At 41.6% G+C, this 12,069-nt stretch overlaps 1 protein-coding gene across 2 annotated transcripts in view; it reads right to left on the bottom strand.

The window, feature by feature from the left end:
* Positions 1–12,069, bottom strand: part of kdrl (kinase insert domain receptor like) — a 42,259-nt gene that overhangs the window by 17,222 nt on the left and 12,968 nt on the right. For both annotated transcript variants that reach the window (XM_072395509.1, XM_072395510.1), the window contains exons 9-18: positions 11,677–11,846; positions 10,273–10,429; positions 7,537–7,651; positions 4,960–5,068; positions 3,593–3,877; positions 3,237–3,383; positions 2,530–2,658; positions 1,362–1,468; positions 890–1,019; positions 346–450 (exon numbers count right to left, since the gene is read on the bottom strand). In XM_072395509.1, coding sequence (XP_072251610.1) covers positions 346–450; positions 890–1,019; positions 1,362–1,468; positions 2,530–2,658; positions 3,237–3,383; positions 3,593–3,877; positions 4,960–5,068; positions 7,537–7,651; positions 10,273–10,429; positions 11,677–11,846 — 1,454 coding nt within the window. The remainder of the gene's footprint in view (positions 1–345; positions 451–889; positions 1,020–1,361; positions 1,469–2,529; positions 2,659–3,236; positions 3,384–3,592; positions 3,878–4,959; positions 5,069–7,536; positions 7,652–10,272; positions 10,430–11,676; positions 11,847–12,069) is intronic.

Below are 12,069 nucleotides of genomic sequence, written 5' to 3'. Positions count from 1 at the left end.
AACGGCTTTCCAACTGTTATTGTCCCAAAAATGTGGCAAATCTAAATGTTTTTTCACTGATTATTTTGTCCATGTCACCTACTCTTGTTCACCTGCAGATCTGGGACACTAGGACCCAAGCTGTCAGACTTGCATTTACAGAGTCACTTCATTAGGAAAAGAGAATAGGAAAAGTAACTCTTTGTTTTGAACCAATACGCCACACAAATATTAAATGCACATGTGGTACTATAGCTTATGAGCCTGTAATGTGCACATGTAATAAATCTGCTGAAATGACAGACATACAAGTCATCTGCTACACACATAACAACAGTGAACGCTGAGTGAATGTCGACATTTTACCTTTCAGCATTTTGACTGCAACCGTCTTGCAGGTTGAGAGCTTGTCTATCCCAAAAGCTGAGGCTTCAACCACTTTTCCAAATGCTCCATGTCCGAGGGTTTTACCTGGCAAAGGCAGAAGATATTTGGTAAGTTAATGACATCAGGTCAACATCTCACTGGAGTTCTGATCACCAGACAATGTTTCAAAAGAATTTATGGTTCACTTAAGCCTGGATGTCAGCGCAGGTCAACAATAAGTGATGACCCTGTGCTGCAGCTGCAGAGCGGTGACATCTCTCCCATGTATCACTGTGACTGTTCTCACCATGAACAACTTTTAGAGTGACCGTTTAACCTTTTATTACTTTGTTTCCTGCATCTTTGGGTAATCTTTTACTGTTTAAACAACATTCAAACACCTGAGAAGTTACCAAATCCAGTTTGACAGGTAGGAAGAAGCGTGCCTCCATTTATCCAAAAACATTCAGAAGCCTGAGCTTCATGAAGGTTGCTTTTTGTTTGAAAACTCTTTCATTCATCGATAGGACTGCATGGCGCTCACCTAGCTGCAGGCGGTCTCGTGGAAACTCCCATTTGCTGCTGTCATACTGAAGAAGGTCATTCTGTTCCTCGAGGGGATACTCATCAGGATCGATGATGATTGATGGGCCCATCTTGTAGTGATCTGGTTGCTGAAGTATTTTGAGGACGAAAGCAATATAAATAATATAAAACATACATTTTATGATTATCTGCAGGTTTTTGACTATGACCACCAAGTTGTTTTTAGTTTTTGTGATTGGAAGAGAACATCATGTTCTCCTTACTCATACTCATAAATACTTGGTAAATGTATACTTCAGTTCCACAATGTTTCACAACAGCAGTTAGTTGGCAGATTCCCGGAGATGAATAAGTTGGCATTCAGAAGAGGAACTACAGAATTTCACCAATGTTGCGTCACTTTCCACATCAAACTAAACGCTTCCACATTAAAATGTTTCTCTGAATAAATAAGTCACGTATGGTCTTGCCTTTCGTAGCTTGCGAATGAAGAGGATGACCATGAGCCAGAGGAACGTGGCAGCAGCTCCAGTGCACACCGAAATGATGACCTCAACGTTTGGCTTGCCTTCATCTCCTGGAAAGAGAAGAGCTGTCGTCAGCTTCCTGACTGACTTGGCAGAAAATCTGCGTGTACAATTCCGATCTCATTAGCTGCCATGTTTCATTCACATGTTTTATAAGAGAACTGCGATCAAAAGAAGTCTGCTAAATATGTACAAATAAAGCTCATAGTTTTTGACAGAGGATGCTGCGGCTTTTATGCCGCGTCATTCTTTCCCAGCACTGTTTGTTTCTTAATTAACTCTATATATAAACTCTGTATATAAAAAGGAAGTGGAAACACACTTTTGTGTTTATTTCTGCTTTGTTTGGGACATGCATACCGCTCTTTTTCCTGTAGTGTTTTCCTCCAAATATTGTCGTAGTAACTATTCATGTTGACACTCTGAAAGCTCATATGCCCTAAATGTTTCTCTGTCTCCTATTTCCAAACAGTTCCTGACTAAACAGACTCAGCAGAACATGCACACAGCTTGTTCCTTTATTGCTTTAAGTTGAGGAAGAAAAAGATGACAGTCACTACAAAACCTGAGAAAGTACTTCTGCCAGTGGACAGAACTGGTTACATAATGTCTCGCTCTTTTGATTCTAAATGTAAAAAAATGTAAAATCCAGTTATCTTCTATGTGTGTTTCCAGTTCCTTGCTGGCTGCAGCAGTCAGTCTCTTAGGAGTCATTAGTGACTCTCTTAACACTTGACAAGGGTTATGTCCTATAGATAAGGGCTCTCAGCCAAAGCCGTGATCATAAAAACTAAGAACGAATTCCATTTGCATTCTTGGCAGCTGCAGATTTTCTGTCAGGGGGCACTTTTCCCACTGAAGTCAGACCAGAGCTATTTGCTGTAATGACAAGAAAACACAAGGCCAAAAGGGGCCTCTTTGATTTCACTGGACATGCAGAAAATGCCCTGGCCTCATTGCTTGGACTGATTATTAGTATGTTTGATTTGATCTGCAGTTAAATACACATCCCCTCCCACTCAGAACCCAGAACTGTAAACACAGCAAATTGGAGAGTTGATGTTTTTTTTTTTTGCTAAGGTAAACTGATATCCCACGCTGTCTGACTCACCGAGGACAGTGACAACAGCGCTTGTTTTTGCGAAACCATCAACATTTTGGGCCACACATTCATAAAGACCCTCATCATCTTTCTTCACCCTTTCGATGATCAGAGTTCCATTCTCTCCCAGATTGACACCTGAAACACACAAACTTTCAGTTAGCCTTAAGTTAACGAGGGCATAAAGTTCAACTGATGTTTTTCGTTCCGATGCAGATTGGCAGCAGACACAAAAAGGCAACATTTTCTGTGCAAGTTCAATATTAGACTTAAATACTTTCACATCTGCCATTATTCCCTGGTGACACTTTAATCTTCCCACACTGGCATACTCGCAGCATTCTTAATTTTGACATCGCTACAGCAATCCAATGGTCTTTTTGCCTGTTATTTTTCATGCCAATTAGTTCTTCTTTAAAACTCTCTTCGCTTCTGTCCTCCTCCTCATTTCCACCTCTTTCTGATGCCCAAGGAGCATCACCAAAAATCCCTGCCTCCTCCAAACTCTGCTCATCCTGTTGTATCTGTTACTTCATGAGTGTTCCAAACCACCTATAAGTTCCATCAATCTGATCACCAAACATTTCTAAACTTCAATCGATAACTCTTGCTCTACAAGTCACAGCTGCTTTTGATGCCACTGGCTAACAAAATAATTTTTAAAAAAGAAATATTAAATTATATTGTTGTAAGTGCAGCATTATTCTCAAGGGTACCTGGACTCTCTTCCACTTCAATCCCATTTTTGTACCAAATGATGTGTGGACGAGGAACTCCGGAAGCATAACAAGCCATGACCAGGGTGCTGCTACTGTTCACATCTTGATTAGTTAGGTTATGACTGAGCCATGGCCGCTTTCTCTCTGCACAAAACAAAGAAACACCCAGTGTGTCAGAGACGATGTTGCTTCATTGCTGTTCATTATTCACTGAATGTTGCAAGATTGTTCCTATTTGTGGCATCTCACAAAGCATGTCCACACATGAATGATTCAAAAGAAACAAGTTACAGAAATGGTGTTGAAATCAAAATAAAAACGTAATCATCTTGTCATGTCCTCCTCTCACTCACCATTCACAATCAGTGCAGGTGTCTTGAGTTCAACCTTCTTATGGAGCTTATATGCTTGGCACTTGTAGCCTGCGGCGCTGCTTTGGGACACATTGTGCAGATAGAGAGAGATAGAAATGGAGTAATTGTTCAGATGGAGGTGAGAAACGTTTGAAGTGATGGTTTTATTCCTGGAATCCAACCACTCCAGGCCTGTGTAGAGATAACGGGTTGCACGACAGGTCAGGGTGACGTCATCTCCCTCGATGGCAGTCCGAGGTTCGACGGCGACTTCTTTGGGGTGATCTAAAGGGAAAAAGTATGTGCTACATTAGGATTCCAGTTCATCCTCAGTTACAGATGTATTTAGTGGTCAGTGTGGCATGTGTTATACATGTGTGCAAGTGATCCGCTGGCCTGAGATACTAATTTGTAACTTTGTTTTCAGCACATAAACTTCACGTCAGAAGTGCAAGAATGTCAGTTCCGCAGTTATTTCCTGTTTCATCACTATTAATTGGAAGCACGTTGGCGGACAGCATTGCTGATGGCGCTTCTGCACTCATCCGACTGGAGCAGGCCGAGTATGTGACCCAAGGGAGCCAGAATGTGCTTGTTTATTCAGTTTGCTGGAAAGCATTCTCTGTTCCGTAAGAGAAGACAGCTGTTATTACAATTGTCTTTTTTTTTCTTTTTGCAGCATTCCATCACTCTCCGTCTCCCTCACCTCTGGAAGAAGGCCGGTTCCTCTAGGGAATTCTCTCACTTGAAGACATTTCTCTACACTTGGCACAGTACTCTTTTAAAGATTCATCGATATCCCCCTGCATCTGCAAAACTAGTCCTTCATCCCTCAGGAGATGTGACTCTCACAGGTTTAGGGACATGTGATTCACTTTTTGTGTGGGGACACCTCATCCCTGCAGTTATTACATAACTGTCCAAAGGATAGTCACTTGGGGAACATTTGGAAATGCTCAAATGCACGTAAAAAGTTAGTTCTCATTGCGCACATGGACTCAGAGAAAAAGAGGAATGACCTGCTGGCACCAGAGGAGGAATGCAGTTATTCATAGCTGTTTTTAAAAGTGTGCCATTACTGCTCTCCATATGGCTCAGGACACATTTGCCTCTCTTCCACCCTGAAGCCGTTCAGCTACAGTGGAAGATGTTTTCAATTAATGCCCCCCTCTGGTCTCTTTATTGCACAACACAATCTGCACATTCCTTTCCTGCTCTTGCAGTTCATTGCAGCGTGCACTGTAGATCATTTAAAAGCTCACAGTACGGTGTGCTCTGCAATTAGAATTAAATTATTTCTGCATGCACTTTCAGCCTAAGATTTCAATGCTGATATTTCAGTTCTTGTGCTCTGGCGCTCCGCTTACCATCGACGTAGAAAGGTCTCCTCATTGTGGCCGTGCCAGCTTCGTTCCACGCCTTACAGTAGTAGTATCCAGCCACACGAGCCTCACCAATCACCAGGGTACTCACAGTCTAGGACAGGTCATTTTAATTAATAGCATAAACAAACAAACAGCACGTCATCATATCTCCAATTTGCATTTGATTTATCTGTAGGGTGTCAATCACAATCAGAGCAATGAGTTGTGGCTTGCAAAAACGACACAACTGCTGTGTTTCATATCAACCAGTACTCGACAATAATAAAAGGATACATTTGGAGTTTTAAAGCCCACTCAGACCAGTGCATTAGTTCTAGAGTTGGGCCTTAATGTCTCTTTCTTGGAAAGCACTTCTAATGGCATACTGAATTCACAGCAACTACAACATTTTAATGGCTTTAATTAACAAAATAATAAATGAAACTTGGGTGAGAGCCAGACGGCTTGGGGTTCTGTTTAGTGTTCATAGTGACATCTGTTTTTTTTGGGAGCAGTCAGTTACATCAAAGGGAGTGAATGATGTGGGTGTATTGTCTGGGCTATGTTGGCCATAACTTCCTGCACTGATAGGAACTATTGTGTTGCCTCTGACTCACGGCCATGAAACCTTTTCAGAGCTGCGGCACTTCTAGCACTCACCAGGCAAACATTCAAGCAGCAAAACAATGACAGTTTTATTATTGCTAGGTCCATACTGATATGTAATCTGTCAAAACGTGATTGAGGGGTCTTAATGTATAATGTTACAGCTATTACTCCATGTGATGTAACCTGAGATTGAAAACAGTCATTGAAACGCCTGCACGCACTCCTGAAAAGGTGACCTGACCAGACGCACTGTGACCTCTGTGCCCATGTTTTCCTTGCCTCTCCACTGGGCCTTATGGAGAGCCGCTCAGAGGCCCAGCCCTGACTATGTTCTTATTCACGGGCCAGCACGATTTATGTGGGGTGACAGAGAGGAATTTGCTTCCATCAAATCCCTCTTCTTTTAAACTTCTGCTTGTTATCATTGACCCTTAGTCCTAACCCCCATAAAACACCAGCCACTGGCCACAAGTACTTGTAAATAGGCAGTGCCTCCATATTTATGTCAGACACATATTAGAACTGATGCTCTGTGAAAATGAACAAATTTACAATGATTTTGTGTGCAAATATTCAAATCAGAAATTGATTTAAGATTTAATAAAGGGTAGCAGTCAGTAAATATATGCAGGTCAAAACGATGAACAAAAAGTGAATATGGGGCCTAATTTGACCCAGCCTGAAGTAACGGGTTGCTTTCTGTAGACTGACTCATGATAGGCTGCGGAGGTTTGCTCTTAACTATGTTTGGGGTTAACTGTTTTAGTTGCAGGCTTTCCTCGGGACACTTGCTGTGATGTCTACTGTTTCCCTCGTGTTGTGTGCTGTGTTTGTATGGCAACATAGGGCTGTGGTGAACAAGTGCTGATTTGCGGAAATAAATATTTTCTATTATCTATTACTGTCTTTTTAGATGTGCTATTTTGATTTATGAAACATTCTATTCATGTTCACACAGGTAATAGTCTAGGATTCGGTCTGTAAATTTCTGTTCTCAGCTTGCAACACATGCATAACCACACGTGTCTGGTGCCCACAGTCAAAATGAATAACTGATTACCTATTTGGTAATACCTAGAATGAAGGTGGAGCTGTTTCCTTTACAGGCTGTCTTCATATAAAAAGACTGTAGAGACCTTGATTTCTATCATACCACAAGAAAAACAAGTGACTTTCACCAGGGGTGGGTCTAGTCTGCTCTGGCAGGTAAAACTGAGGTCAGAGAAGCAGTTTGAAGGCTGACACTATTCCTGTTTCAGAAATACTGTTTTTGTACTAAATTCTGGAAAAAAAATTACTCTAATGTGCATCAATTTATGAGCATGATTTTTCACAAGCTGTGGGACTGTGTTTGTGCAGTCAAAGCCAGCAGACTTCAAATGCATAAATCAGATCTGCATTGTAACTCTATGTGTTTGTGCTTGAATACATTGATTAGAGGCAGCAGCAAGTGGGTGGCTTTGAAGGCAGGCTGTGGTCTTCTCATCGAGTCACATGGATGAAATAGTGCAGGTATTTTCTGTGCCTTTTTTTATTGACTGAACTCATTTTCTTTCTCAAGTGTTGATTGGGAGGCCAAGATGCATTTCTGACCAAACTTCAAATATTTTCCGTGTTGCTTACTCCAACAATAAATTGTGCCTTTTTTTATGTGTAGTCATAAATAGCCAAAGTGATTTTCGATGAGGAGGGGCTGCTGAGGGCTTTATAATGTTATCTAGTCACATCTGTATCAGAGAAAACTAAACCAAACAACATTAATCACTTTCACTGCCAGTGGGGAAAAAAATGTGAAGATTTGAGACGTTGAATCTGGCTTTCAAACCCATCTGACTGAGCTACGAGCTGTTTTGCACATCTCTACACTTCTCCTTGATCCAGTTCTTTTACATTTATAAGATTAATTTCAAGGCAAAACAGAATATAAGAAGTGACTGCAGTGTTTAAAATACACTGAATTACATTACATACCTTGTTTTTTCCTTTAACCAGTTCAACCTTGAAATTTATGCTCTTTATCGGGTTGCGGGAATAATTTCCCCTGTCATCAGGGTAGATCTGGATTGGTTTGGTGTCTGCAGAGCAACTGCAGAAAAAAAAAAAAGAAACGGAAAAATTACAACGAAAATTACCATTCTGAACTTTGAAAGATGCACCAAAGATTAAAAGTAGACTTGCTTCAAATTGCTTTAATTTGTGTCATAACAACCCAACATTCTAACATAAAACAATCTAAATGTAAAGGTCTCCTCCGTAACCTGTAGATTAATCAGTATAAAATCCATACTGATCTAGACTGGGGCTGAGAATGCCTTGATTTGAGCCCCTTCCCCCAAACCCTGCACCGCCTGTGGTGGTGAACAATCAGCCTGATGAGTGGAGAGGCAGAGGAGGAAACCACAGCAGCGACAGGAAGGGCTGTGCTGTGCGTTACCCCCCTCCCTCCACTTCAACCACATGCTCTGGCCACAGGAGATAAGGTTGATCGTAAGACCTTGATGGTCAGCAAGGGACTGCTGATAACTTCTCAACCTGGTGATAAAGACATCCCCACTTTTCTGCCCCCCACACTATCAGCCCCATTCCACTTCCAACGTGATAAACCTCCCTCACCTCTAAACCCTCTGCAGACCCTGCGTTTCCCCTCCTGTCCAAACTCCAACAGATTAAAATGAGATATGATCTTGAAGGGCTACATTTTGGATTTACAGTGACATGTACTTTGCAGGGTCAGAGCAGTATAAAACAAACATTTTACACAATTGGCCTCCCACCAGGCTGTAGCTGTTCCTCTGTCTCATTAGCTGCCTGCCACAGCGCAGCCACTGTTCCTGGTGCCAGCCTTGATTATCTTTGGGCCAGCAGAAGGACTCGCTTTGACCCATGCTATAATCTATCATAGATCTGCAAAGTATGAGCTGTTCTCTGAGATAATATGATAGATAAAGTTATGGAATTACTGGTAGTTTAAAACCATTTAGCATGTCAAATAATTGTGTTTCTTTCTTTTGTTTTTGCCAGCGGAGTTAGAACCTGATAAGCCAAGTGTAATGGCTCGTTGTTTTCCTGATCTAACAACTCACAGGCCTGCTGATGCCACTGACAGGCCAGGATCTTAGGGAATGTCATAATGTTCCTTCAGCGCGTGGGTTCACTACCCGGCCGGCATTCATGCAGAGTCACTCAGTTCTGTTTTGTAACAGCTTGGGGAATCTATGATTAATATATCTTCTCCCTGCTCCCCGTTCGCCCCACAGAGCTACTGACCGCAAATGAGAGGGCAGTTCTCAAGGGTTGACTTTCATGGATTTATGTGCCATGTTCTGGGACACATTCAGTTGAGTTCGAGTAGATCTGCTTTAAAGTGGGATCCCCAGGTTGAAGTGGTGGTTCTGTTTCCTAGAATATCACTCCCTAATTGGTGAGGTTTGCCACTGTGACTGTGAAACTGACCCACTACTGTTGTACACAGCTTTGCACTAACACGTTTACCTGTTGTAGCTTCATGCTACCACTAAATATTTTTGAGGGGTAGCGTCTAATTTTTTTCGGGTAAGTGTCATCACAGAAATCCAATTGCAATTCTGATTTTCAAATCTAATTTGTGTCACTTCAGTATGTTTTCAAATATCAGATATATATCCAACTCTTAGATATGCAACATGAGTGAGGACATTCATATTGGATTCCATGTGGCTTTTTGCTCATACGCATGTGCTGACTATTCTTGTCACAAGCTCATTATGATCCAGTTGCAGCTCTACAACAGAGCAATACTAGCAATAACTGCTAAAACAACAAAAACTAGCTTCTCGTGTCCTCCAGATTTTCCCGTATGGCTGGACAAATATTCATCATCCTCTAGAGCTAAATATAATTCACAAAACTGCAGTGATAGCTTTCATTTCAGAAATGTTTGAGTGTCTCAATCATTTGTTGTTGACATGATAAATGCAGAAATGATCCCAATGTAAAATTCAGATGCACAACCATCAAATCTGATCAGGACTGAATAGGAACTGACCAATGTGGCTGACAGTTTGAATGTAGTCTATAGCAATCTAAAATGCATGTTACTCTTATTTGTGTTTGTGCTGTTTTTGTTCATTCAATAAGAGAAGAGTCTGGTGGCAAGAGGAAAGAAGCAAGCCAATATGCAAATTAGGAAATAAGTTAAGGAAAAGAAATCCAGTGCAACCTTTGGCTGTGTTTCCACTCAAATGTCAAGCAATAGGGGAAAGTTAAACAAGGTCTGCTGTTGTGATGCCCTCTCCTAACTTTGCCAACCAGTTGGCTTGTGACCTATGCAAGATGTCCAGTTGATGTGCTCCGTTTTGGATTATTTCCTATAATCCTTCACTCTCCAAGGGCTAAGAGCTTTTCAGACTGACACAAACATGCAACAATAAATTCACCTTGCCCTAATTTTCTCAAAAGCAGGCAGGTAACTCAGTGCAGCACCATATATAATGCAGAATACATATCACTGGACTCTGAATCAGGATTAAGTTGTGTCGTCATGATGTGGATACTCAAGACATAATAAAAAAGGTTTATAAAGGCTAAACTTGCATGTTAAATGTCTTGTATTTTAAATATTACATTTGTTCTCCATATTGGAAAGTAATTAAATTTTTTAAGATGGGAGATTAAAGTTAACAGACCAAGAATGCATGACTACTTCCACCATCTAAAATTGTGACTCACCTTTTAAGCATGGGGCCCAGGTTACATGGATGCCAGAGCCAAATGATGTTTGGAGAAGGCAGCGCGTAAGCGGTGCAAGTTAGCTGATGCTGCTTGACGGATATGTAGGGCTGCACGTCCACGGTGGGTAGCTCTGTTTCTGAAATAGTCGGCTTCACTGCGAGAGAGAAGTGCACAGACACGGAAAAAAAAGAAAAGAAAAAAGATTAAAAGAAAAACCAGGTTAGACCAACCATCCTGACCCTGCTAGTTGTGGCATCTCATAATGTCCTTATAATGAGGGATGACAGTCGTGATGGATAGCCATGAAAAATGTGCTGCTGACACCAATTGTCCTTTAGACACAGTGCAGGAGAAGAATGGCAGGATGACAGGCTAGTCCAGACTTTAGGTCAAAGAAAGGCCCTGCTGTGGCCCACGCTTAGGTCAGGGATTCAACCATATGTGCTGTAATGAAAAACAGGCTAAGATACTTGCCAACTCAGGAGGTCATCCACAACTCTCAGCATTTCTCTGCATTTTGAGCAGCTCAGATAGTTAAACTGCACTCAGTCATACAACTAGGCAAACTGTGAAAAACCCATCATCAAAAGGAGCACATTCATAATGTGGAGCACTGTGACAGCTCTAAACAGAACTGATGAACAAAGTTTAAAATAGTTCTCTAATTGATACCAGGAATCTCACTTGACTGTGTTTATTTGTATCTGTCTGTTTTATTTTGTGCCATTCTAATAAATAAAAAGTTGTGTGAAGTGGGGCGGTCAAGGATCATAAATAAAGTTTATATAAGCCAGAAGGGGTCTGATTTTTCCACGTTTTGGCACGCCATTCTTCAGAAATGTTTAAAGAATGCAGTGCAAGAGGCTGCCCCCCCACGGCAAACTGTGTATGTTCTCTATAGCGAGCAGACTCCACTTAACGTGGCACAATGTTTACAGCCTCAAGTGTTAACAGTTATCAGTATCCCCTATAGATCCATCACAAAAATAAACTGCATGTTCACTCATTGTTCTTCTCAAGTTGTATACATATTGTATAGAATATGTTTATATGAGCAGCACTGTGTATATGCATGGAAAGGATGCAAATAAATGCAGCGAACCAGGGGGGCCTGGAGTGGCTGGGGCCTGCGTGCACAATAGAACTCGGGCCATTTACACACTGCACTAAGCCCCTTCAAAAGAGCCCCAATAATCAACAACAGCTGCCCCTGCTACGTCAATCCAGCCCTGGAATCAACAAGCCCCCAAATTCCTCTCATACTAGAGCTGCTACCTGCCGTCCAGTGAACTGAACAGAGAGCAGCAGCAGCAGCGCCGGGGCAGCCTCAGTGCAAAGCAAAGTCACTGTCTCATTTTCTCAGGAGCAGCAATTATTAGCAGGTTTATCGTAATGGCTTACCGTTGACTACCAGAGTGTAGTTCATATTCGCGTACAGGTCCTTTAGTCTGTTGCCCAAACTTATGGTGTAGACACCAGCATGCTTCAGCTGCACGTCACTGATGGCCAAGGTATACCCAGACATGTTGTAGCAAGTGGAATTGTTCTTGATGAGGACCCCATCCTTAAACCTGAAAAATGGAGCAGCAAATGGCTTGGTCACCTTTCAGAGAAAATGATGGAAATCAAGAGCAAATAATCTAATTACAAAGTTAAAATTTAAGCACTAAACCCCCGTTCTTACACACCTTAGTCAACTGTAACTGGCCACACAATCAAATGTTTGATTGACTTTCTGACTGTTCCATAAAGTCATCATATTTCAAACATTTCTTTCCTAAAGAAAGACATATT

Source organism: Leuresthes tenuis, unplaced genomic scaffold (genome assembly GCF_036924035.1).
Source record: "Leuresthes tenuis unplaced genomic scaffold, fLeuTen1.0.hap1 SCAF_11, whole genome shotgun sequence".
Classification (NCBI taxonomy): domain Eukaryota; kingdom Metazoa; phylum Chordata; class Actinopteri; order Atheriniformes; family Atherinopsidae; genus Leuresthes; species Leuresthes tenuis.
Note: the sequence above shows the minus strand (reverse complement) of the source record. Positions and strands in the feature narration are given on the sequence as shown.